The sequence below is a fragment of the Loxodonta africana genome, chromosome 16, assembly GCF_030014295.1.
Source record: "Loxodonta africana isolate mLoxAfr1 chromosome 16, mLoxAfr1.hap2, whole genome shotgun sequence".
In the NCBI taxonomy this organism is placed as follows: Eukaryota; Metazoa; Chordata; class Mammalia; order Proboscidea; family Elephantidae; genus Loxodonta; species Loxodonta africana.
Window position 1 is genome coordinate 39,661,643 of NC_087357.1, and position 27,979 is coordinate 39,689,621.

Here is a 27,979-nt window from a genome sequence, read left to right on the forward strand (position 1 = left end):
AATTGATGAAGTAAAAGAACTGAACAGAAGATACCAAAGGGTGGTTCGAGAAGACAAAGTAAAGTATCATAATGACATGTGCAAAGAGCTGGAGATGGAAAACCAAAAGGGAAGAACATGCTTAGAGTTTCTCAAGCTGAAAGAACTGAAGAAAAAATTCAAGCCTCGAGTTGTAATAGTTAAGGATTCTATGGGGAAAATATCAAACGACACATGAAGCATCAAAAGAAGATGGAAGAAATACACGGAGTCATTATACCAAAAAAATTAATTGATGTTCAACCATTTCAAGAGGTAGCATATGATCTGGAACCGATAGTACTGAAGGAAGAAGTCCAAGCTGCTCTGAAGGCATTGGCGAAAAACAAGGCTCCAGAAATTGATGGAATATCAATTGAGATATTTCAACAAACAGATGCAGCACTGGAGGCGCTCACTCCTCTATGCCAAGAAATACGGAAGACAGCTTCCTGGCCAACTGACTGGAAGAGATCCATATTTATGCCTATGCCCAAGAAAGGCGATCCAACCAAATGTGGAAATTATAGAACAATATCATTAATATCACACAAAAGCAAAATTTTGCTGAAGATCATTCAAAAACAGCTATAGCAGTATATTGACAGGGAACTGCCAGAAATTCAGGCCGGTTTCAGCAGAGGACGTGGAATCAGGGATATCAATGCTGATGTCAGATGGATCCTGGCTGAAAGCAGAGAATACCAGAAGGATGTTTACCTGTGTTTTATTGACTGTGCAAAGGCATTCAACTGTGTGGATCATAACGAATTATGGATAACATTGCAAAGAATGGGAATTCCAGAACACTTAACTGCACTCATGATAAATTTTACATAGATAAAGAGGCAGTTGTTTGGACAGAACAAGGGAGTACCGATTGGCTTAAAGTCAAGAAAGGTGTGTGTCAGAGTTGTATTCTTTCGCCACATCTATTCAATCTGTATGCTGAGAAAATAATCTGAGAAGGTGGACTATAGGAAGAAGAATGGAGCATCCGGATTGGAAGAAGGCTCATTAACAACCTGTGTTATGAAGATGACACAACCTTGCTTGCTGAAAGTGAAGAGGACTTGAAGCACTTACTAATGAAGATCAAAGATCACAGCCTTCAGTATGGATTGCACATCAACATAGCGAAAAAAAAAAAAAATCCTCACAACTGGACCAATGAGCAACAGCACGATAAAAGGAGAAAAGATTGAAGTTGTCAAGGATTTCATTTTATTTGGATCCACAATCAACAGCTATGCAAGGAGCAGTCAAGAAATCAAAAGATGCATTGCATTGGGTAAATCTATTCTAAAGGACCTCTTTAAAGTGTTGAAGAGCAAAGATGTCACCTTGAAGACTAAGGTGAGCCTGACCCAAGCTATGGTATTTTCAATCGCATCATATGCATGTGAAAGCTGGACCGAAGAAGAATGTATGCCTTTGAATTGTGCTGTTGGCAAAGAATATTGAATACACCATGGACTGCCAAAAGAACGAACAAATCTGTCTTAGAGGAAGTACATCCAGAATGCTCCTTAGAAGGAAGGATGGCGAGACTGCGTCTTACATGCTTTGGACATGTTGTCAGAAGGGATCAGACCTTGGTGAAAGACATCATGCTTGGCAAAATAAAGGGTCATTGGAAAAGAGGAAGACCCTCAACGAGGTGGATTGACACAGTGGCTGCAACAATGAGCTCAAGCATACCAACAATTATAAGGACGGCTCAGGACCGGGCAGTGTTTCATTCTGCTCTGCATAAGGTTGCTATGAGTTGGAACCGCCTTGACGGCACCTAAGAAGGACAACAATGTGTAATTCCATTTATATAAAGTTCACAAACAAGCAAGACACACTCTGGCATGATAGTGGATACAATTGGGGAGGGGATACAAATAAGTGCGGGGGCATAAGGGGGCTTTTGGAGTCTTGGCAAAATTCTTTTGCTTGACTTTTGTGTTGGTTATATAGAATGTTCACTTTTTGATAATTCATCGAGCTATACTCTTAGGACATGTGCAACTTTATGCATATTATGATTCAATGCAAAAGGGCATTGAAAAAGAAATGGTTTAAATTCACCACTCTGGCTAAGCTGAAGTTTGCGTTACCCTGTGACTGTGGAGGCTTCGTGCTGATGCCTTTATGCCATCCATTTGGACAGTGATGGGAAATTTCTTCAATGTGGAAAGTCACTGAACTGGGAGTGGGGAATCTGGAAACTGAGACAAGGCCTTGTACTGATCTTTGGTGACACTCCATCTCACTGAATCATCAATTGCTTATTCTTAAAAATAAACAAAGATCGGACTGTTGGATCTGAGATCCCTTCTGTCTCTAAAATATCTACAGTTCCCTCATTCTTTAAAATGAGAAGAGCCAGGCATGAACCTCAGCAGAAGGAAGGAGGAGCAGAGTAGAGACATCTATCTCTCAGAAATAAAATGGTTGCTCTAAAGAGACCAATGGAGTTCGTTTTACCCAAGTAAGGTAATGTGATTGTTTTACACTCTGGAGCTCTGTGAGTCAAGCAGCTAAATCCCTGCTTCCCTTTGTCCTGGATAAAGGACCCCAGGAGACCAGGGCTCATACCAGTTCTAAAGGTTACAAAGTCAAACATTTCTACCTCTGATTTTAATCAGCTAGAGCTGCTGCAATTATTAACTTGATTATTGCTTATTTCAGAAGTCACTGCTTAGGATGAATCATGAAATATTGCATCATAGTTCACACTCAGTAAATGTGGGTGACGTGCTGGAACTGAATGTTCAGTGTTCAGTGCTCAGACTGTGTGTCCTTGGACAAGGCACAGAACCTCCTAGGCCCAACTTCCACATCTCTAAAGGGGAATCATTTTAGCATAGGCCTAAGTAATTGAGGAAATCAAAAGAGATATTATGGGTGTGAAAATCCTCTCTAAATTGCCAGTCTGCATTGTAAACCTGAGAGGTAAGAGATTCTGAATTGACAAAGTAATTTTCCCCAATATATTAAAATTATAATAGAAGACCTTAAAAACAACTACACTAATAACTATCAAGCAAATGTGATATATCTTCACATCTTTGTGCAAGCATTGCAACTAGTGACGTAGTAATGTATATCAATCCAGTTATATTTAGGTTTTCATGACCACTAAGCGTCGTCGCCCATTTGGTTCTGTTGTATGTGGACATTGTGTTCATTCCGTGCTATGTGTCTGTTTAATGAAGTCCCTGCTCCCATTTTACACCAAAACACACAGCTGCTGTTCCTCCTATAATCTCCCTTCCTTGCTCTGCAATAGGTTCATTCTGTTTTTTCTGACAAGGACAGACCAAAAAAGCAACAGACGCATCTGTGTGTGGAGGTAACTGGGAAGTGGGGAAGCCATAGACTCTCAGGCCCTTCCCATTAAATTCCTCTGAGACTGGCTCTTCCCTCTGTCATGCTGAGCACACTTCATCTCTGCAGTGATGAGAGGGAAGATACTGTATCTTGACCACTGAAGGCCCTGTTATCTATGGAGTCAGATATGGGCTTCTATTCAGTGTGGGGAGTCCTCGGGTGGTGCAAAAGGCTCGCCTGCTAACTGAAAGGTTGGAAGTATGAGTCCACATAAACGCGCCTAGGAAGAAAGTCCTAGTGATCTACTTACAAAAAACTCAGGTGTTGAAAAGTCTGTGGAGCCCAGTTCTAATCTGACACATAAGTGGTCGCCATGAGTTATAATTGACTCTAGCGCAACTGCTTGTATTTTGTTTATTTCGTGTGAAGCATGTAGTTTTGTAAACAGAGTTAGTGGGGAGTATATTCAGAGTAACAAATGTTTGGGGGTTTTCTCTTGTTGTACTCGGTTTATTCTTGAGTTAGCTGCGACGTAAGAGAGAGTGCCCCACATGGGCATCAGAGGTTCTCACTCAAATCCCAGTTCCGCCACACATGAGCCGTGTGATACTCGAAGGCCGTTCTCTCAGTGTCTTCCTTTTCGTTTGAAAAATGAAAAAATGAATTTCTACCTTGCACTGGTTTGGGTGGAGGGTGGGCTTTAATGGGAAAAGGTATGTACTGAAACAGATAAATTACAAGGTGTGTGAGTTATGCTAGGTACTGTATTTTATGTTCAGATAGGGGAATTATTACTATGATACATTAAAAAGTTCAAAAGTCTTCCATTTTCAAGGTCAAAGTCTTCTAATATTTCAAAAAAATCATTGCAGGACATTTTTATACTCAAGGCTTAGAATACACTGACTCCCTCAGTACTTAAATTTCCAACTTGCCATCAGTCTGAGAATCCAGAGTGCCTGGAATACTTTTTATCAAATCATTTACTTCAATATTTTTCAATCCTGGCTTTAGATTGGAATCACAAGTGGTGTTTTGTTAATTTTTTTTTTTTAACCAGTACCTGGGCTTGACCCTATGCCTGTTGAATCCAAACCTCCAGGGTGGGGCCTTGTCTTTGGAAAGAAAGACAGCAACGCTAAATGACAATTTATTTTTATCTCTATCAGTGAGCCAAAGTCTACTCAGAAAGAATTACAGCAAATCTATCTGATTGGTCACTTTATTTATAAGAATCACAAGTTATGCAATAGGGAGCATATAAAATCTTTGGGTGGGAAGCCCATAGTTGCCTGAGTAAGAAGAGAAGGCTCCAATGGATCCGTTTGTGATTCTGGTGCTCTGTCTGTCCAGTTTGCTTCTCTTTTCACTCTGGAAACAGAGCTATGGGAAAAGGAAGCTCCCGCCTGGCCCCACTCCTCTCCCGATTATTGGAAATATGCTACAGTTAGATATGAGGAACATCAAGAAATCCATGCAAAATGTAAGTATGTTTTATGCTCTTCAGTGGCTCGCAGGGGGTAAAGAAATTAACATCTACTTTAAAATATAACGTATTCTAGGGTTGCTATGTGTCAGAATCCACTCAATGGCAATGGTTGTGTTTTTTTTTTTTTTTCTTTTTTAGAAGCAAAGTATTAAAGTAGATCATCTTAAAGCAAAAGAGCCCCCTGTGGATTTTCTTGTTTTTGTTGCTCTTTTTTTTTTTTTTTTTTGTCTGTCATCCTCAGAAATAAAGGAATGAAGTAATGCATTACAGGAGAAGAGAAAAACTTGATTCAGTCCTGGTAGCACAGAATCAAAATAATGAAGGGGAGAACTGACAAAAAAAAAGCAGCAATGCTGCCCTTCATTGTTTCACAGTTGACTGCTGTGATTTTTTGGCTGAAGGTAAATGGTGTTGGAAGTGCTTTGTGATTCGAATGTCCGTTCAGGAGTCATCTACCGTATAAGCTGTGTGTTTTGTTCAGATTAGCCGTGAAAATTAAACTTCTCCTAGGAAGGTGATTATGCCTGGTGTCAAGGGAACAGGGATGGGCTAAGGAGCAGCCTGGGTGAATGAAAGAAAGCAGTGATCAGGGAGGCCCTGGTAGTGACAGCATCCTTTTGGACTCTGCACGGAGTTGCTGTCTGTGACCTGGAAACGCCACAGGATGGAAGAAATGATTCTTCCAGGAGATGCAGCCTGTACTGGCACTACCTCTGTGGTGCCCATTCTCTTTCTGTGTGAACAATACCCACAGGTGTCAGACTGGGTTGGCCTTGGAATCACATGGACTGGTTTTCAAAAATATACATTTCTAGTATTCATCACAGTGCAACTGAATAGAATCCCCATGGGAAGAGGTGTGTAAATCAGTCAGCTGGGTAATGGGCCCAAGTTAGGCATTATGGATAAAGTGTTTCCATGGACCAGAAATCAACCAGCAACATTTCAAATTTGGGTCTTCCAACTGGCTGAAAGTGGACAATGCCAGAAAGATGTTTACTTGTGTTTTATTGACCATGCGTAGGCATTCGACTCTGTGGATCATAACAAATTACGGATAACATTGTGAAGAATGGAAATTCCAGAACAATTCATGCTCATGAGGAACCCGTACCTAGATAAACAGGCTGTCATGTGAACAGAACAAGGGAATAAGACGTGGTTTAAAATTAAGAAAGGTGTGCGTCAGGGTTATATTTCTTCACTATACTTAGTCAATCTGTATGCTGAGCAAATATTTTGAGAAGCTGGACTGTATGAAGAAGAGTGGGACATCAGGATTGGAGTAAGGCTCATTAACAACCTGTGTTATGCAGATGACACAACCTTGCTTGCTGAAAGTGAAGAGGACTTAAAGTACTTACCGATGAAGATCAAAGACCACAGCCTTCGGTATGCATTACACATCAACAAAAAGAAGATGAAAATCCTGACAAGTGGACCATTAAGCAACATCATGATAAGTGGAGAAAAGATTGAAGTTGTGAAGAATTTCATTCCACTTGGATTCACAATCAACACCCATTGAAGCAGCAGTGAAGAAATCAAAAGTTGCATTGCATTGGGCAAATCTGCTGCAAAAAACCTCTTCAAAATGTTAAAAAGCAAAGATATCACCTTGAAGACTCTGGTGTGCCTGATCCAAGCCATGCTGTTTTCAGTCACCCTATATGCATGCTAAAGCTGGACAATGAATAAGGAAATAGAAGAATTGACACCTTTGAATCGTGGTGTTGGTGAAGAATATCGAATATACCATGAAATGCCAAAAGAATGAGCAAACCTGTCCTGGAAGAAGTGCAACCAGAATGCTTCTTAGAAGCAAGGATGGAGAGGCTATGTCTTGCACACTTAGAACATGTTATGAGGAGGGATCAGCCCCCGGAAAAGGACATTATGCTGGTGAAGCAGAGGGTGGAAAAAAAAGAAAAATTGTCAAGGAGTTGGGCTGACACAGTGGCTGCAACAATGGGCTCAAGCGTAACAAGCATCTGCGGATGGCAGGGGACGGGACAGTGTTTCGTTCTGTTGTACACAGGGTAGCTATGAGTTGGAACTGACTCAGTGGCACCTAACCACAACAACAAGTTACGAGCTGAAGTAGCCCTGGTAGCGAAGTTGTTAAGCATTCCTGTGCTAAGCAAAGGTCAGTAGATGGAACCCACCAGCCCCTCCTTAGGAGAAAGACGTGGCAGTCTGCTTTGTAAAAAAATTACAGCCTTGGGAACCTTAAGGGAAAGTTCTGCTCTGTCCTACAGTGTCACTATGAGTCAGAATCTACTTGACTATACCCGGTTTTAATTATTAGCTGGGAGACACTAGAAACAAAATCGAACTTCTCTGAATCTCACTTTTCTTTTCTGTAAAATAGGGGTAAGTAAACCTGCTCATGGTATTCATGTGAGGGTAGCTATAACAATGTGTGGAACAAGTGTTTGTCCCCTCGCCTGGCACATGAGAGATTCCTCAAAAGGCAGCTATAAATTCACCATCATGTCTGTACAAAATTAAAAATATTTGAAATGGATGTGATTCAATAAAATGTCAAGAACATGATGACAATATCAGCCTGAATGATGCACAGCTTATAGATCAAGTAGTGACTTCTTTGCTAATATTTGTTTCCACTTTCCATTTCCCAGCTCTCAGAAGCCTATGGCCCAGTGTTCACTCTGTATATTGGCATGAAGCCCGCAGTGGTGTTGCATGGGTATGAAGCAATTAAGGAAGCCCTGATTGATATGGGAGAAGAGTTTTCGGGAAGAGGTCATTTTCCACTGTCTGAAAGATCTAAGAAAGGATTTGGTAGGTCTTTGTGTCTGTTTGTTGGGCAGAGGTAATGGCGAGTGTGGAAGACTGGAAAACAGAGATTGAAGAGGCGCTCAGGCAGAACTTGGCCCATCGGCGTGGCTGCCTAGGTCAGCATCGTGCTTCTTGCCAAGGATCTCCAAACTAATTTCCGTTCTCCCCCCTGTAGGGGTCGCTTTCAGCAATGGAAAGATGTGGAAGGAGACCAGGCGCTTCTCACTCATGACCCTGCGGAATTTGGGGATGGGGAAGAGGCGCCTTGAGGACCGAGTTCAGGAGGAAGCCAGCTGCCTAGTGGAGGAGTTGAGAAAAACGAAGGGTGGGTGATTTTTTTCGCTCTAACACTGACCTTAACAGAAGGCTCTCTTCTTTATGGGGTCTTTGGAAACATTTCAGGGGAGGCCGAATCTTTCCTTGTGGATAGGCACTACCAGCCCATAAGCGGAGGAGGGAGGGTTTGAAGCAGAGAACAAGGGGGCATTTGTACATGCTGTGTGTGTGCATGATTGTGCACACAGAGTGCGTATAAAAGGCTTTGAATCTTTTTGTTCCCTTCTTGTCTTTATGTGAGAAAGTTATCAAGACAGAAGGTTTTAAGTCTCATTTTTTTTAAAGTTAAAAAGCAGTATTTTATGCTGCCGGGATTGTGGGTTACCTATGGCAGATCATTTCACAGGGGAATACTTGTCAAGTGGACACTGTGGCTGTGACCTCATCACACTCTTATGGATCATGAGGCAAGGGTTTTTTGCTTTCATTTCATTGGAGTTTATGTTATGGTCACCCTCACTGACATGCATGAAGGTTTCTGTCAAGGTCACGGCTACAGTTGTGACCAGGTGTGGTGCTGGTCTGTGGTTTTCATCGTGTAAAATAAATAAATAAATAAATAAGAACCAAATCAGCAGCCGTGGAGTAGATTCTGACTCACAACAACCCCACAGGACAGAGCAGAGCTGACCCATTGGGTTTCCCAGGATCAGCGGGTAGTCTTAAACTGCCTGCCTTTGGTCAGCAGCCCAGCTCTTTCCCACTGCGCCACCAGGGCTCCTTTGATTTCCTAGGCGTCTCTTAGTGCAACTCTCATCAACTGTGGTTCCTGTAAACACAGGACTATTTTAAAACTATCAGCATGAATTATTTAATGTTACTCTCTACTAACTGTATTGATATTCATATTTTAAGAAAATGTATGGTATGGCACATTTCTGTAAAATATAGAAATACCAGTTTGTAAAATTACTTACTGAGTAGATGTCAACTGCTATTAATAACTTTGCTCTAACTTCTCTAATGATGAGTTGGTTCTGTTTGTCTTTACTTATGTCTTTCTACTCCATAACTGGATTTTGGTAAGAAAGTTATTATTTAGCTCCCACTGCCAGCTCTTCTGACCTATAAAATACATATCACTATAAGAGTGGTTTTCAGCTTTGATTCCAAATTACCCTGGATTTTAATACCTTCTTTCAAAAGAACAAAAAGGAAAGACTGAAAATTGTATTTTAGCTTTGAACCCCACACACAATTCCCAAATATCCCCAGCACCAAGTGAAAATACAACTTTTCTGAAAGCTTAGATCCCTGCAAAGCTTTGGGTTTCAGATGGTACAGTAGAAGCTAGTCGCACAGGCTTCCTGTTATCTGATGTTTTATTTTCCCTTCACAACACTTTTGGTTCAATTTACGCTTAATTACATCTACAGATAGGAGTCTGGGGACTTTTTACGTACAAAATTTACCGTTCATTTGATTAGAATCGCTTCATTTAAAAATCTTCAACCAAAAACTAAAAAAAAATTTCCTTTGCTTGAAATTCTTTTTCTGTAAAATGATGGAATTGACCTAAATGATGGTCAAATTTTAAAATGGACTGTAACAGTTATTCTGTAGATGGTTATGTAGAGCAATATCCCACAAGTCCACAAGAGGGTGAGCCTGGCAAAAAATTCAGTTATGAAGGTGATTGGAGATGAACCGAAAAAACTCATTGAGTAAATTTAGATTGACAGAGACACATAGGTTTCCAAGATTCTCTTTCTCTCTCTTTATATGTATATAAATGCCTTTGAATTGTGATGTTGGTGAAGAATATTGACTGGAACATGGGCTGTCAAAAGAACGAACAAATCTGTCTTGGAAGAAATACAACCAGAATGCTCCTTGGAAGCAAGGATGACGAGACTATGTCTCACATACTATCAGGAGGGATCTGTCCCTAGAGACAGAGATCATCCTTGGCAAAGTTGAGGGTCAGAGAAAAAGAGGAAGACCCTCAAGGAAATGGATCAACACAGTGGCTGCAGCAATGGGCTCGTGTATAGCAACAATTGTGAAGATGGTGCAGGACCAGGCAATCTTTCGTTCTGTGGTGCATCGGGTCGCTATAGTCAGAACGAAATGGACGGCAACTAACAACAACATATATATTTAACATGTTTCTCAAGCAATTCCTTTTTAAAAAAAAATTTTTATTGTGCTTTAAATGAAAGTTTACAAATCAAGTCAGTCTCACACAAAAACTTATATACACCTTTCTACATACTACTAATTGCTCTCCCCCTAATGAGACAGCCCACTCCCTCCTTCCACTCTCTATTTTCGTGTCCATTCCACCAGCTTCTAACCCCCTCTACCGTCTCTTCTCCCCTCCAGGCAGGAGATGCCAACATAGTCCCAAGTGTCCACCTGATCCAAAAAGCTCACTCCTCACCAGCATCCCTCTCCATGACGTTGTCCAGTCCAATCCCTGACTGAAGAGTTGGCTTTGGGAATGGATCCTGTCCTGGGCCAAAGGAAGGACTGGGGGCCATGACCACCAGGGTCCTTCCAGTCTCACTCAGTCAGACCATTGAGTCTGGTCTTTTTACGAGAATTTGGGGTCTGCATCCCACTGCAGTCCTGCTCCCTCAGGGGTTCTCTGTTGTGTTCTCTGTCAGGGCAGTCATTGGTTCTTCTAGCTGGGCACCATCTAGTTCTTCTGGTCTCAGGCTGATGTAGTCTCTGTTTTATGTGGCCCTTTCTGTCTCTTGGGCTCGTAATTACCTTGTGTCCTTGGTGTTCTTCATTCTCCTTTGGTCCAGGTGGGTTGAGACCAATTGATGCACCTTAGATGGCCGCTTGCTAGCATTGAAGACCCCAGAAGCCACTCTCTAAAGTGGGATGCAGAATGTTTTCTTAATAGATTTTATTATGCCAATTGACTTAGATGTCCCCTGAAACCATGGTCCCCAAACCCTGGCCTTTGAATCCTTCAGTTTATTCAGGAAACTTCTTTGCTTTTAATTTAGTCCAGTTGTGCTGACCTTGCACATACTGTGTGTTGTCTTTCCCTTCACCTAAAGTAGTTCTTATCTACTATCTAATTAGTGAATACGCCTCCGCCAGCCTCCCTCCCTCCCCACTCTCATAGCCATCAAAGAATATTTTCTTCTCTCTTTAAACTATTTCTCGAGTTCTTATAATAGTGGTCTTATACAATATTTGTCCTTTTGCAACTGACTAATTTCACTCAGCATAATGCCTTCCAGATTCCTCCATGTTATGAAATGTTTCACAGATTCATCACTGTTCTTTATCGATGCACAGTATTCCATTGTGTGAATATACCATAATTTATTTATCCATTCATCTGTCAATGGGCACCTTGGTTGCTTCCATTTTTTGCTATTGTAAACAGTGCTGCAATAAACATGGGTGTGCATATATTTGTTCATGTAAAGGGCTCTTATTTCTCTAGGATATATTCCAAGGAGTGGGATTTCTGAATTATATGGTAGTTCTATTTCTAGCTTTTCAAGGAAGTGCCAAATGGATTTCCAAACTGGTTGTACCATTGTACATTCCCACCAGCAGTGTATAAGTGTTTCAATGTCTCCACAGCCTCTCAAACATCTATTATTTTGTGTTTTTTGGGTTAATGCCAGCCTTGTTGGAGTGAGATGGAATCTCATTGTCGTTTTGGTTTGCATTTCTCTAATGGCTAATGATCGTGAGCATTTCCTCATATATCTGCTAGTTACCTGAATGTCTTCTTTAGTGAAGTGTCTGTTCATATCTTTTGCCCATTTTTTCATCACGTTATTTGTCTGTTTGTAGTTGAGTTTCTGCAGTATCATGTAGATTTTAGAGATCAGGTGCTGACCGGAAATGTCATAGCTAAAAACTTTTTCCCAGTCTGTAGGTAGTCTATTGGTGAAGTCTTTGAATGAGCACAAGTGTTGGATTTTTAGGAGCTCCCAGTTATCTAGTTTTTCTTCTGCGTTGTTAGTAATGTTTTCTATATTGTTTATGCCATTCCTAAAGTTGTCCCTATTTTTTCTTCCATGGTCTTTATCGTTTCAGATTTTATCTTTAGGTCTTTGATCCATTTTGAGTTAGTTTTAGCGCATGGAGTGAGGTATGGGTCTTGTTTCATTTTTTTATAGGTGGATATCCAGTTATGCCAGCACCATTTGTTAAAAAGACTGTCCTTTCCCCATTTAAATGTTTTGGGGCCTTTGTCAAATATCAACTGCTCTTATGGGGATGGATTTATGTCTGGATTCTCAATTCTGTTCCAATGGTCTATGTATCTGTTTTCATAGCAATACCAGGCTGTTTTGAGTACTGTGGTGGTATAATAGGTTCTAAAATCAGGTAGAGCAAAAGGCCTCCCACTTTATTCCTGTTTTCCACTTCACTTATCTGGGGTCTCTTTTCCTTCCATATGAGGTTGGTGATTTGTTTCTCCATCTCATTGAAAAACATCGTTGGAGTTTGGATTGGTATTTCATTTAATGTATAGATCGCTTTTGGTAGGATAGTCATTTTTATAATGTTAAGTCTTCCTATCCATGAGTAAGGTATGTTTTTCCACTTATGTAGGCCTCTTTGGGTTTCTTGCAGAAGCGTTTTGTAGTTTTCTTTGTATAAGTCATTTACATCTCTGGTAAGATTTATTCCGAAGTATTTTATCTTCTTGGGGGCTACTGTGAATGGTATTGATTTGTTGTTTCCCTCTTCGATGTTCTTTGTGTTGGTGTAGAGGAATCCAACCGATTTTTGTATGTTTATCTTGTATCCTGCTGCTCTGCTGAACTCTTCTATTAGTTTCAGTAGTTTTCTGGAGGATTCCTTAGAGTTTTCTGTGTATAAGATCATGTCATCTGTAAATAGAGATAATTTTACTTCTTCCTTGCCAATCTGGATTCCCTTCATTGCTTTGTCTAGCCTAATTGCTCTGGCTAGGACCTCCAGCACAATGTTGAATAAGAGTGGTGATAAAGGGCATCCTTGTCTGGTTCCCGATCTCAAGGAGAATGCTTTCAGGCTCTCTCCATTTAGGATGATGTTGACTGTTGGCTTTGTATAAATGCCCTTTATTATGTTGAGGAACTTTCATTCTATTCCTATTTTGCTGAGAATTTTAATCATGATTGGGTGTTGAACTTTGTCCAATGCCTTTTCTGCATCAATTGATAAAATCATGTGATTCTTACCTTTTGTTTTATGTCTATGATGGATTAGATTACAGTAATTGTTTTTCTAGTGTTGAGCTATTCTTGCATACCTGGTATAAATCTCACATGATCATGGTGAATTATTTTTTTGATATGTTGAATTCTATTGGCTAGAATTTTATTGAGGATTTTTGCATCTCAGTTCATGAGGGATATAGGTGTGTAATTTTCTTTTTTTCTGGTGTCTTTACTTGGTTTTGGCACCAGGGATATGGTGGCTTCATTGAATGAGTTTGGGAGTATTCCAACCTTTTGTATGCTCTGAAATACCTGTAGGAATAGTGGTGTCAATTCTTCTCTGAAAGTTTGGTAGAACTCTGCAGTGAAGCCATCCAGTGCAGGGCTTTTGTTTTTGGCTGGGAGTTTTTTGATTACCTTTTCAATCTCTTCTTTTTTTATGGGTCCATTTAGTTGTTCTACCTCTGTTTGTGTTAGTTTAGGTAGGTAGTGTGGTTCTAGAAATTCATCCATTTCTTCTAGGTTTTCAAATTTGTTAGAATATAATTTCTCAGAGTAATCTGATATGATTCTTTTAATTTCAGTTGGGTCTGTTGTAATATCGCCCACCTCATTTCTTATTGGATTTATTTTCTTCCTATCCTGTTTTTCTTTTGTCAGCTTGGCCAGTGGTTTTTCAATTCTGTGGATTTTTTCAAAGAACCAACTTTTGGTCTTGTTAATACTTCCAATTATTTTTCTGTTTCATTTAGTTCTGCTCTCATTTTTATTGTTTTTCTTCTTTTGCCTGAGGGTTTCTTTTGTTGCTTTCTATTTGTTCAAGTTATAGGGATAATTCTTTGATTTCGGCCCTTTCTTCCTTTTGTATATGTGCATTTATTGTTATAAACTGTCCTCTGAGCACTGCTTCCACTGTGTCCCAAAGGTTCTGATAGGAAGTGTTCTCATTCCCATTGGATTCAATGAATTTCTTTATTCCATCCTTAATGTCTTCTATGATTCAGTCTTTTTGAGCACAGTGTTGCTCAGTTTCCAAGGTTTTAATTTCCTTTCCCTGCTTTTTCTGTTATTGATTTCTACTTTCATGGCCTTATGGTCTGAGAAGATGCTTTGTAATATTTCAATGTTTGGGATTCTGCTAAGGCTCCTTTATGACCTAATATGTGGTCTATTCTAGAGAGTGTTCCATGTGCACTAGAAAAGAAAGTACAGTTGGTTGCTATTGGGTGGAGTGTTCTGTGTATGTCTATGAGGTCATATTGGTTTATTGTGGCATTTATATCTTCCATGTCTTTATTGAGCTTCTTTCTGGATGTCCTGTCCTTCACTGAAAATGGTGTGTTGAAGTCTCCTACTATTATTGTGGAGCGGTCTATCTCCCTTTTCAATGCTGTTAGAGTTTGTCTCATATGTCTTGCAGCCCTGTATTTGGGTGCGTAAATATTTAATATGGCTATATCTTCTTGGTGTATTGTCCCTTTAATCTTTACACAGTGTTCTTCCTTATCCTTTATGATGGATTTAACTTTAAAGTCTATTTTGTCAGAAATTTATATTGCTGCTCCTGCTCTTTTTTGCTTGATATATTTTTTTCCATCCTTTGAGTTTTAGTTTGTTTTTGTCTCTAATTTTAAGGTGTGTCTCTTGTAGGCAGCATATACATGGACCGTGTTTTTTAATCCATTCTGCCACTCTCTGTCCCTTTATTGGTGCATTTAGGCCATTTACATTCACCATAATTATGGATAGGTATGAATTTAGTGCTATCACTTTGATGTCTTTTTTTGTGTGTTGTTGACAGTTTCTTTTTCCTTTTTAATTGTATGTGCTAAGTAAATTATCTTTATATATTTTCCTTTCTTCCTGTTCATTGGTGTTGATTTTGTTTGTCCTGAGTCTCTATTTTTTTCTGGTATTTTATTTTGGTGAGCAGGATAGTTTGTCTCCTTTGTGGTTAGCTTTATTGTTTACCTCTTTTTTCTAAATTTAAACCTAACTTTTATTTCTTTGTATAGCCTTATCTTCCTCTCCGTTTGGAAGATCTATAACTGAATTTCTCAGTCCCTCTTTATTATTTTAATGCTGTCCTCTTTTACATAATAACATCACTGTTACCCTGTTTTGAGCATTTTTTTATCTTGATTTTTTTTTTTTTTTTATTATTTCCCTGTCAAGGTTGACTTCTGATTGCTCTACCCAGTGTTGTAGAGTGTTGGGTAGATACCTGATATTATTGATTTTCTAACCAAAGAACTCCCTTTAGTATTCCTTGTGGTTTTGGTTTGGTTTTTACAAATTCCCTAAACTTCTGTTTATCTGGAAATGTCCTAATTTCACCTTCATATCTGAAACACAGTTTTGCTGCATACTTGATTCTTGGGTGACAATTTTTTTCCTTCAATTTTTAATATAAATCATCCCATTGCCTTCTTGCCTGCATGGTTTCTGCTGAGTACTCTGAACTTATTGGCTCTCCTTTTTAGATGACTTTTTGTTTATCCCTAGCTGCTCTTAAAAATTCTCTCTTTATCTTTCATTTTGTCAAGTGTGATTGTAATATGTCTTGGTGACTTTCTTTTAACATCTACCTTACGTGGAGTTCAATGAGCAGCTTGGATAGATATCTTCTCATCTTTCACGATATTAGGGAAGTTTTCTGCCAACAAACCTTCAAGAATTCTCCATGAATTTTCTGTTATCCCTCCCTGTTCTGGTACTCCAATCACTCGTAGGTTATTTCTCTTGAGAGAGTCCCACATGATTCTTAAGGTTTCTCCTTTTTTTAAATTCTTTCATCTGATTTTTCTTCAAATGTATTAGCGCCAAGTGCTTTATCTTCAAGTTCAAAAGTTTTGCCTTCTGCTTGCTCAAGTCTGCTTCTCTGACTTGCTATTGATTTGTTTAGTCTGGTAATTTTATTATTCATCTTCTGAATTTCTGATTGTTTTCTGTCTAGAGATTTATCCAGCTTATGAAATTTTTCATTATGTTCCTGAATAACCTTTTTAATATCTTCTGTTGCTTTTTCTGTGTGTTCCTTGGTTTGTTCTGCATATTGCCTGATGTCTTGAAGGGTTCTGTATATTAATCTTTTATAGCCTGCCTCTGGTAATTCCAGGAAGGCACTTTCATCTAGAAGATCCTTTGAATCTTTGTTTTGATAGCTTGTTGAGGAGACCATGGTCTGTTTCTTTATGTGACTTGATACTGACTGTTGTCTCCGAGCCACCTATAAGTTATTGTCTTAGTTTATGCTTGCTTACTGTGTGGTAGCTTGCTGCTTTCTTTTGTTTTGATATGCCCAAAGGGGTTGCTTGAGTGAGCTAGCTTGATTATTTTCACCTTTGGAGCTCTGACTTCCTGTCCCCAGATGGCTAGAGCTGTTATCAGGTATATCAGTCTATGAGTCCATTGACTTTTCTTGTATGAATTCAGCTCAGGTGTCCAGGTCGCTGATCATCAAGTGTGTGGTACAGGCTCTGTCCTACAGACTTAGTGGGGCAGGAGTGAATGGTGTAGGTAGCAGTATCTCGTTGCAGCAGGGGGCTGAGAATCATCCCCCAAGTGTCTCTGAGGAAAACATGTCCCTGTTCCGTAGAGTGTACAGGTGGGTTGGTTCTGCAGATAGACCATGGGCACCTAATTTTTGGGGGTTGTAAGGACTGGGAGGTACCAGTTATCCTTGGACTCCTGTTGCTGGTGGCTGCATGACCTGAGTGGAGCCACCAGTCCATAGGTCCCTGATGTGGGTACTGAAAAAAAAAAAAAACCCCGTTTAATAGGCAAAACAATGTCAAACATCAAACACCCTCCTCTCCACTGCACAGCTGAAATGGTTGTAGTCTGCAAACAAGGGCCTATTCTCCTGAAATAGGCCCACACATGTTCATGCAGTGGGGAAACTTACTCCAAGTCCACGGACTGTTTATGACTGGACAGGAGCCGCTTCAGTCCTGAGCTCCCCGTTAGTGGAGCTGGCAAATTATCTTTTCCCCCAATCGCAATTTTATTCGTTCTCCAAGGCTGGGAGGATGGCTTTAGGCGTTTGACAGGGCCTATCTCTGGCCCAGAGAAGTTAGACGCTGAAGTTGGCTTTTGGAGCGGGGGGGGGGTGGAGGGGTAGGAGGGGCACGGTAAAATATACTCAAGTACTTAGCTTTTGGCGAGAGCACCGTTCTTCTCTGATTCTGGAGGTGTGAGTAGGCTGTGTGGCTTGCTGCTTCTCCCTGAGGAAACTGCAGCAGAATGCTAGTAGCAGCCCGCTGCCGCAGCTCCTGGGAATGGTACCTGAGGGCTCCCCGTGATTCAGATCTGGTAACTCCTCTCTGTTTCTGAACCATCTCTTTCTCCCCCTGCCCCTCAGTTTGATTTCTAAGCTTCCCTTTGATGTTCAGGTCTCCTAGCTTGTCATAAATATACTCATTTCACTTGTTTTTCCAGGTCTTTGTTGTAAATAGAGCTCTCTGGAAACGTCTGTTCCACCATCTGGGCTGCTCCTTTCTAAGCATTTTTTTTTTTTTTTTTTTTTAGTTTTACTGTCCTTTAGGTGAAAGTTTACAGCACAAATTAGCTTTTCGTTCTAAATTTTATGCACAAATTGTTCTGTAACATTGGTTGCAATCCCTGTAATGTGTCAGCACTCTTCCCCTTTCCAACCTGGGTTCTCCTTGTCCACTCATCCAGTTTTCCTATTCCTTTCAGCTCTCCTGTTTTTGATTTTGGCAGGTGTTGCCCATTTGGTCTTATGTACGTGATTGAACTAAGGAGCAGCTTCCTCAAGTGTGTTATTGTTTTATAGTCTGTCTAATCTTTGGCTGAAAGGTGGACTTGAGGAATGTCTTCAGTTCTAACTTAGCAGGGTTTCCAAGATCTATAGTCTTAGGGGTTCTTCCAGGCACTTTCAGAACAGTAAGTCTCCTCTTTTGTTTTTTTGGAATTCAAATTTTGTTTGATATTTTTCTCCTGCTCTGTCCAGGACCCTCTATTATGATCCCTGTCAGGGCAGTTTGTGGAGGTAGCCTGGCACCACCTAGTTCTTTTTTGGCTGAGGCTGAGGGAGGCTGTGGTTCATGTGGTCCATTAGTCCTTTGGACTAATATATCCCTTGTGTCTTTGGATTTTTTCATTCTCCATTGCTCTGGGTGGAATGCGACCAATATATGTATCTTAGATGGCCACTCACAAGCTTTTAAGACCCCAGATGCTTCTCACCAAAGTAGCATGTAGAACATTATCTTTATGAACTCCATTGTGCCAATCGACGTACATGTCCCCTGAGACTGTGATCCCCAAACCTCAGGCCCAGTAAATTGGTCCCTAGAGGTGTTTCTAGGAAGTGTCTATGATTTTACCTTGGTCAAGTTGTGATGACTTTCCCTGTATTGTATGTTGTGTTTCCCTTCACCAAAGTTATCACTTGACTATTATCTACTTTGTGATTTCCCCTCCCCATTGCTCTCCTCCCTCGTAACCATCAAAGATTCTTTTCTTCTGTGTATAAACCTTTTCTTGAGCTTTTAGAAAGTGATCTCATTCAATATTTCTTCTTTTGTGACAGATTCATGCGTATTGTGAGATGTTTTGTGGATTCATCCGTGTTCTTTATGTTAGGTAGTATTCCATTGAGTATATCTATTATGATTTGTCTATTCATTTATCTGTAGATGAGTATTTAGGTTGTTTCCATCTTTTTGCTATCGTGAGTAATGCAAGGCTCTATATCTTTATGTGAGCAGGCTGCCCCATCTTTCTCTAGAGGAACAGCTGGTAGATTCAAACCACTGACTTTCTGTTAGGAGCTGAGCACTTAACCACTGTGCCACCAGGGCTCTTGATTGGAGATGATGGATACTACTTTCTAGAGCAGGAAAGAACCCTCTTTTCCCCAACAGAAAGTAAGAAAGTAAAAAAGAAAAAGACTCCATTTATCAATTTACTTTTTTCATTTTTTTTTTGCCCTACATATCATTTAATTATGAAATGAAAATTTCTCATTTTATTTTTATTAGGGAAACTATCTACTCAGAATGTCCCTTTGTTTGTATTAACCTACCTACTCATACTGTGAGGAAGGTTTTTTTTTTACTTTTGTTCCATTAAATACCCAAATTGACTTGTAAACACTCTCTTTACTCTTTCCTTCTGCTGGTTCTGTACCTGATTCCTTAACTATTCAGTATATATAAGAAGTGTTTAGGTCCCTATTTTCTCCTTTCCCTTATCAATGCTTAATTGTTGGCAAGCTTTACAGACATATATGGTTCTATCATCATAACTTAGATTATTGTTGTTGATGTTGGCAACCTTATGTATAATAGAATGAACGCTTTCCTAGTGTGTCAGTGCATCTCATTGAGGGTTTTCCTCATTTTTGCTGGTCCTCCACTTTACCTACTATAGGGTTGATATGAGTTAGAATCGACTTGACAGCAATGGGTGTTTTCTATTTTATCAAACATAATGTCTTTATTTAGGGATTGGCCTTTTCTGATGACATGTATAAATTAAGCCAGACAAATCCTCCTCCCTCACAGGAGCATTCTGCTTACATTGCTTCTAAGGCTGATTTGTTCATACTTCTCGCAATCCACGGTATATTCAACATTGCTTGCCAGCACCCCAATTTTAATGCATAAATTCTTCTGTCTTCTTTTGTCATTGTTCAGCTTTTGCATGCATTTGAGGTGATTGAAAAGACATGGCTTGGATCAGGTCGACCTCAGTCATTAAAGTGACATCTTTGCAGTTTAGAACTCTGAAGAGGTTTTTTATTATTTTTTAGAAAATTGTCTCTTAATTGTTTTTTTCTTTTACCCTCCAAAATTATAGGCATCTTGATTTAGAATGGTGTAATTAAAATGCAAGGGAAGTGAAGGCAGTTTTGGGAACATCATTATTAAGCTAGGAAGTAAGGAAAAGTCAATTCACTTTGAAGAGACTATAGGCATGCATGAATGTGTAAGTGACAAGGGAATTTCTAGGTACATGTTGCTTCAAACTTTCTAAAGTTATTTCAGTGACAGTTTTATATGTATATTTTAATGCTATTTTTTTTATGTTTCCAATTCTTTAGCCTTGCCCTGTGATCCCACTTTCATCACGGTTTATGCTCCCTGCAATGTGATGTGCTCCGTTATTTTCCAGAATCGTTTTGATTATAATGATCAGAATTTTCTTAATTTGGTTAAAAAATCAACTGAAAACGTCAAGATTCTGAGCTCCCCTTGGATTCAGGTGAGGCCAATACCCTTTCTTTGAGAAGTGCAAAATTATGTAATGGACCAAGCTGTGAAATGAAAGTTTGAACACAAAAATCCTGGCCAGAGCTTAGCAACCTGGAGTAAACATCTGGGAAATATAACCAACCTCTTTATTTTACACAGAAGAAATTGAGATCTCAGAATATAGAGCTCTTTTCAATCCCATTGGCTCCCTACACAGTGGTTTTTCTCCTAAACCTCAAAGCCCAGTTTCCATAAAGTACTATGGTTACTGCCCCAAAAGCATGCCTAGAGCAGTCATTGGAGATCCAAGGCCCTTGCTGAAAGGCTTCCATTACCAGTAAGGCTTGTCCTTCGTTCAATTTGTGGTGACATATTCATCAGAAAACTTGGCAGAAATATTCTAACTTAGCATGTCAAAGAGGGAGAATGTATAGGACAACCGATGCTACTAAGATAAGTTTGGTTATGCCTCATCTGGGATCCTAGATGACAAAATGATTGGGGCTTACAGGGTATAAACCATAAACAATCATCACAATTTTACCATGTTTAGCTGGCATATCCTGCACCCTGCCTAGATGACACTCGTGTGCTCTTAGAGAACTCACTTAGCTGCTCTGGTGTACAGGTATCTATCCACAAAATGTTCAGTTGGGTTTCATGGTATCTTCAATCTCCTCCCAGTTCTGAAACCCCAATTCTATTTCTATTTCAGCTTGATAGTAGTCATGAGTAGCTTTGTGGTCTATATCAATCACGTTGCTTAGACTTCTTTAACCTCCTCTGTCCTCATCAGTAAAGTGTGAATCGTAGTAATTTATGCCATTGGTAACTGAAATTTGTAGAAAAGTATTGATATAAAAAATGAGAGGATTGATATAAAGATTCCTTTTATACTATAGGAATAATATCTGAGTATCAGAAATGATGATCATCATTGATCATCTGGTCACTTTTCTGCCTGGAATCTTTCTATAAGCATAGAGAATTATGTGTAAAGTAAGAAACTCCAGCTCCAGATGGAGACATTTTCATTCATCTTTATAGCTCCAGTTTTAACCAGGTTTCCGCACATCATACATATATATTATTTAAAAGATTTATATTTAATAAATGATGTTTTTCTCTTGTAGGTCTGTAATGCATTCCCTTTGCTCATTGATTATTTCCCAGGGAGTCATAAGAAATATATTAAGAATGATGCTAATGTAAAAAGTTATATTTTGGAGAAAGTGAAAGAACACCAAGAAAGCTTGGACATTAACAATCCTCGGGACTTTATTGATTGTTTCCTGATCAAAATGGAACAGGTAAGATGTCAGAGGCCATTCAGTTCTTTATTGCCTTTCCATTTTGTGGTTAATTGCATAGTTCTGTACTTACTAGGGATGGTTAAATGTCAGGCAAGAAATTCTTGACAAGCACTTTTAGTACCTAGGTATGCATAGATCTGCGTTAAGCATCATAAAAAAAAAAAAGCATCATAGAAGAAATAAATTGCTAAATAATTAGAGCATATAGACCCTGTTCTTTAGGTACTAATAATCTACTTAAAGAGAAGCAGAATGCACACCTCAGTGAAATGGAATCAATTACAAACAAGATAAAATATAGGAAATACGATGGCAAAAAACAGAGATGCAAGTGATCATTGCCCACCGTGAGAAGGAAAGGCTTGACCTAGGTAAACTTTCTACATGTCCTGAGGTTTGATGCAGATCTTACAATATTTTCAGTGAAGGACATGAAAGAGCATTACAGATGGGTTGAATGGTGTATTCAGAGGATGAGAGGTTTGTGATGTCAAAGAGATAAAGGAGTTGGAAGAGCAAAGCCTTCACGGAGTGTTCCCGAAGATGAATTTGGACAAATAGGGAATTGGCTGTTGATGTCTTTCAGGGAAACTGTAAACATAAATGCTGGCATGGAAAGATTTCATCTAATCAGGTAGCTAGTCTACGAGTCATGCCAGGATGAAATGCAAATAATTATTAAGGAAATCATTCTGGTACCTGTAAAAAAAACTCTGTATGATAAGAATGGAGCTCAAGGACCATCTGGGAGATTTTCCATTTATTTAGACTTGGTCTCAATAAGAGTGTGAACCTTGGAAATGCAGAGGTGTCTGAAATAAAATGAAAGTCGTTCATTATGTCATGTTCTCAGAGATCTAGGAAGAGAATCCGTGAGGCAGTGCCCAGGAAGTCAAAGAAGAAGCAATGTCTTAGAAGAAATGGATCAAATAAAATAGGGAAGTGAAGGATGTTGTATTCGGAAAGGCCTGTGAATTTAATTGAGATTTTGTGCTGGAAGAACCCTATAGAGTGTGGTTTTAGTAGAGAGGGGAGGGTGGGAGAAAAATAACAGGGGATTGTGTGGGAAACTGTAGTCATGAGATAAGACGTCATATTTGAGAAGTTTAGCAAAGAGATAATGATACACATGCCCTTTAGCAGTCATCCTCCATTTTGCCATAACCCTCCCCCATGAATTTTAGGATAAGTTTCCCAATGTCTGCAGAAGACAGGATTTTGGATTTTGATTTTGATAGGAGATTTCCTTAAATCTGTAACTAGGTGTGGGAGTAATGCCATGTTAGCAATAAAAAATGTTAAGACTGATAAACATGAAATGTATTTCCACTTATATAACGTTCTTTAATTTCTTTCAACAAGGTTTGGTGTAATCTATCTTAATTTTGATAGGCTATGCACACATGGCCACTTAATCTTTAAATTCACTTGAGCAGATGACAGTAGTAATATTGGTTTATAAATCCTCTGCTCCTTTTTTGGCTTTAGAGCAATTTTGTGTTGATGAGTTAGAAAACAATGAAATTAATGTTACCAAGGGAGTTGACTTGGTTTGCCTAACATGTACACCCATTGATAGGAGTAAATCAGTCTTAATGGGGTTAATTGTGTGATGTTAGATATGCCACAGGTCACCAGGAGATTTTAAGGAGCCTCATTAAAATAATGCTGCTCTAGTGTACTAGTTAGGAAAAGAGTTTTTCTTTAGGTATGTTGATGACTCCTTCAAGTCAATATTTCACGCTTTCCTTTTTGTATTGACTGTTCAGTGTCCCATCATCATCCCCTAGTCCTAAATCAACCTCACTTGTTTAGAAAAAAAAATTTTTTTTTTTTATCAATTAAGATTGTGTTTGTTCTTCAATTAAACCAAATTAACAATACGCTTAATCACATAGTGGGTTTGTCTCATATTTACCTCACAAGGAGTCTCATGTTAGGCAGTCCAAGCAAGTACAAGAGCCTAGAAGCATCAAGGAGTCAAGTGTCTTGTGCTTGCCTTCACCAAACTCAATATATAGGCCTTTATCTTCATGCTTCAATCTTCTTGTCCCGAGATAATGTCTGTCCAACATGCACTTGCACATGTGGGTTTTGAATAAGAAGTAGGAAAGAGAAGAAGTTGTATCAGGGGACTTTTGCTCATATCTCATTGGCAAGAAATATGTTGTTTCACCCATATTACTGCTAAAGAAGCTGTGAAATGAAATTATTTTTCAAGTATATGATAAAGGGTTAGAAAATAAAGATTAGGTCAATTCCTCTACAACCTCTGCCCTGCCATACATTAGTTTATTTTAGAAAACTCTACTTTCAGTTTCTAAGTTTGCTTAGCTTTAGGACAACCTGAGTTGTTTTGGATGCATTGTCATTAAATATGCTGGCAAACTAATTTGTCAACATTTTGTCAAATCATTCCTAGGAAAAGCATACTCAGCAGTCTGAATACAGTGTTGAAAATTTGTTGAACACAGTACATGATCTGCTTGGAGCAGCGTCACAGACAACAAGCACCACCTTGAGATACGGACTTCTGCTTCTGCTAAAGCACCCAGAGGTCACAGGTAAAACCACAGAAGGTGGGCAAGATAAAATTCAGAAAGGAAGTTGGCAAGACACAGCTAATGTATTCCATCATGTTTCTCTTAGACAAGGCTCATTATTTAAAGTTCTGTGCCCCCAGGTGCAATTTGTCTAAATTTGATGAAGAGGTAAAAATGGGAGAACTTTGCTCAATAGGGGAGTTTCTTAGTTATCTAGTGCTGCTTTAGCAGAAATACCACAAGTGGATGGCTTTAGAAAACAGAAATTTATTCTCTCACAGTTTAGGAGGCTAGCAGTCTGAATTCGGGGCATCAGCTCCAGGGGAAGTTTTTCTCTCTCTGTCAGCTCTGGAAGAAGGTCCTTGTTATCAAACTTCCCCTTAGTCTAGGGGGCCCCAAGTTCAATGGACCTGCTCTGCTCCTAGCTCTCCTTACTTGGTGGTAATGAAGTCCCTATTCTGTCTGTTCGTTTCTGTCTTTTATATCTCAAAAGAGATTGGCTCAAAATACAGCCTAATGCTGTAGATTGAGTCCTGCTGCCTCATTAATGTAACTGCCTCTAATACTGCCTCATTAACATCATAAACCAAAACTAAACCCATTGCCATTGTTGAGTGGATTGAGACTCACAGTGACGCTGTAGGACAGAATTGAACTGCCCGGTGGATTCAAATGCCAACCTTTTGGTGAACAGCCATAGCTCTTAACCAGGGTTTCCATTAACATCATTGAGGTTTGGAACAATAACACATGGGATAATCTCATCAGATCACAAAATGGTGGACAACCAGACAATACTGCATATCATGGCCTAGCCAAGCTGACACACATTCTTTTTTTATTAACTTTTATTGAGCTTCAAGTGGACGTTTACAAATCAAGTCAAACTGTCACATATCAGTTTATATACACCTTACTCCGTACTCCCACTTGCTCTCCCCCTAATGAGTCAGCTCTTCCAGTCTCTCCTTTCGTGACAATTTTGCCAGCTTCCAACTCTCTCTATCCTCCCATCCCCCCTCCAGACAGGAGATGCCAACACAGTCTCAAGTGTCCACCTGATACAAATATCTCACTCTTCATCAGCATCTCTCTCCTACCCACTGACCAGTCCCTTTCATGTCTGATGAGTTGTCTTCGGGAATGGTTCCCGTCCTGGGCCAACAGAAGGTTTGGGGACCATGCCCGCCGGGATTCCTCTAGTCTCAGTCAGACCATTAAGTTGACACACATTTTTGAGGAACACAATTCAACCCATTACAGGGAAGGGCACTGAGAGAAGGAAAGGACAGTGTGGGCAGAACTAAACATGATAAAGCTCTGGTGCGGTGTCAGGATTCCATGGGAAGAGAGTTGCAGCAGGAAAATTTCAGGAAGGCTACTGGCCACCAGGCCTAGAAAGCAACCAGTTCCCAGTGGAGTGGGTGGATAAAGCTCATGTGAGGGAAGACCAAGAATGAAGGGGATGTGATCAATTATCTCAGGCTTCTGCACATCTCCAAAGAAGGTGAGACCATGGGTAACCTTGCTGATATTTGGAATACTGGAGGGATAGCTTCCAGCATCATAGCAACACAAAAGCCACCACAGTACAACAAACTGACAGACGGGTGGTAGTATGTATGCAATTCTCTCCGTCTAGGTGTACTTCTGGGCATATAACTTACATTTATAATGATATCGGGACAATTTCATAAGGCTTCATGTAATGCTGAATTTCTATAGCAATTATGCCAGTTTTCTCCTTTTCATTAGTTCTTACTTTTGTCTTATCAGCTAAAGTCCAGGAAGAGATTGACCACGTGGTTGGCCAAAACCGGAGCCCCTGCATGCAGGACAGGAGCAGCATGCCCTACACGGATGCCGTAGTGCACGAGATCCAGAGATACACTGACCTCCTCCCCATGTCCCTGCCCCGCAGGGTGACCCGTGACATTAAATTCAGGAACTGCCTCATCCCCAAGGTAAGGTTTGTTTCTTCAAGTTCTCTTAAAGTTCCCATATTCACAGTATGATTTCAATCTTCGACAAACTCGGGTTGAGAAAAGTGCAAATATCACAAGTGTTGTATCCAGTTTGGGGCTACATGCTTTATTGCAGGCCTTGAGATCCGGCAGTGTAAGTCTTACAAATTTGTTCTGCTTCTTTAGGATTGCTTAGGTTTCTCCTTCCTGTTTACATGGCCAGATGAATTTTAGTATCAGTTATAGTCAATTTCCCAAAACATTTCACTGGGATTTTAATTAGCGTGACTTTAAATTTGTAGATCAAATTGGAAAGAATTGACATGTTGAATCTCTCAATTCATGAATATGGTATATGCTACCAATCTATTTGGGCGTTCTTTACTTTTCTCAATAATGCTTTGTTTTCAGTGCAGTGGCTTGCACATCTTTTGTTAGCAGCTTTCCAAGGCCTTCTGACACATGGTGCCTACTTGCTCAAGCTACTCCATCCCACTTGAAGCCATCACATATTGCTATTATAATAAATAAAGAGAACTAAAAATTCTGTTTGGGATGGTAGGGCTGTGAGTTTGGTAAGGTTTCAAAAATTAAATCTAGTCCCAGATGACGTGACTATATATAGGAGATTGCAAATAATTCACAAAAAAAAGCTTCAAAAGCTAATAAACAAATTCATCAAATTAGCAAGAGTACAAGATCAACTTGCAAAAATCAGTTGTGTTTCTATAAACCAGCAATTAGCCACTAAAACATCTGCTAAGAAGCCAGACACAAAAGGTCACATGTTATGTTATTCATTTATATGGGGTTGGGAGAGGGGTAATGGGGATAAACTTAATGGTAGGAGGCTTACTTAGGAGTGAAGGTAAAGTTTTGGAATTAGAGGTAGTGTTTGCACAACATTGTGAACGTACTAAATGCCACTGAATTGTTCACTTTAAAATGGTTGATTTATCTTATATGAATTTCAGGCATATAATTATTAAAAACAAACAAATAAACAAATAAAAACAGACAGATAGTAGGTGGGATTTGGGCTTCCTATGGACTGTGATTTGTTGACAACTGATTTAAGACAGCCATACCCAAAAAGCTTTCTGCGATGATGGAAATGTCTTACATCTGTACTGTATAATACAGTAGCCAGTTCCTGAGTACCTGAAATAATTTTATTTATTTTTAATTGGTTTAAATTCAAATATTATTAGCAATGTATGACTAACAAAAAAACAAAAAACCAAACCTGTTGCTGTCAAGTAGATTCTGACTTATAGCGACCCTATAGGACAGAGTACAACTACCCATAGTGTTTCCAAGGAGAACCTGGCATATTCGAACTGCCCACATTTGGTTAGCAGCCACAGCACTTAACCACTATGCCACTAGGGTTTTCGTTATCAGTATTAACTACTGCTAAATAATTACTTCTAAAGATCGTTCGGCTTGTATTTCTTCCAAGACAGATTTGTTGGTTCTTTTGGCAGTCCATGATATATTCAGTATGCTTTGCCAACACCACAATTCAAAGGCACTGATACCTCATTGGTCTTCTTATTCATCATCCATCTTTGGCATGCATATGAGGCAATCAAATACACCATGGCTTGGGTCAGGAGCACCTTAGTCTTCAAGATGAAATCTTTGGGGTCAGGTGTGCCTTAGTCTTCAAGGTGACATCTTTGCTTTTCATGACTTTAAATAGGTCTTTTTGCAGCAGATTTGCCCAATGTCATTTGATTTATTGGCTGCTGTTTCCATGGAAGTTGACTGTGGATCCAAGTAAAATGAAATCCTTGAGAACGTCAATATTTTCTCTGTTTTTCATGATGTTGCTTATT

The 27,979-nt window shown here is 39.5% G+C and overlaps 1 protein-coding gene across 1 annotated transcript; it reads left to right on the plus strand.

Moving 5' to 3' along the window:
• The first annotated feature begins 3,564 nt into the window (after window positions 1-3,564).
• On the plus strand, window positions 3,565-26,649 carry LOC135227911 (cytochrome P450 2C19-like). The gene is made up of 7 exons (XM_064269560.1): window positions 3,565-4,822; window positions 7,471-7,633; window positions 7,806-7,955; window positions 20,168-20,328; window positions 21,452-21,628; window positions 24,054-24,195; window positions 25,951-26,649. The coding sequence occupies exons 1-7, from the start codon at window positions 4,655-4,657 to the stop codon at window positions 26,187-26,189; spliced, it is 1,200 nt and encodes a 399-aa protein (XP_064125630.1). The 5' UTR covers window positions 3,565-4,654; the 3' UTR covers window positions 26,190-26,649.
• Window positions 26,650-27,979: the final 1,330 nt, after the last annotated feature.

Excerpts from the sequence above, each read along its gene's own strand:
- LOC135227911 (XM_064269560.1), top strand. The coding sequence starts at position 4,655 with ATGGATCCGTTTGTGATTCTGGTGCTCTGTCTGTCCAGTTTGCTTCTC. Across the intron at positions 20,329-21,451 it reads TGAGCTCCCCTTGGATTCAG|GTCTGTAATGCATTCCCTTT; the intron begins GTGAGGCCAATA and ends TTTCTCTTGTAG. Across the intron at positions 24,196-25,950 it reads AAAGCACCCAGAGGTCACAG|CTAAAGTCCAGGAAGAGATT; the intron begins GTAAAACCACAG and ends TTGTCTTATCAG.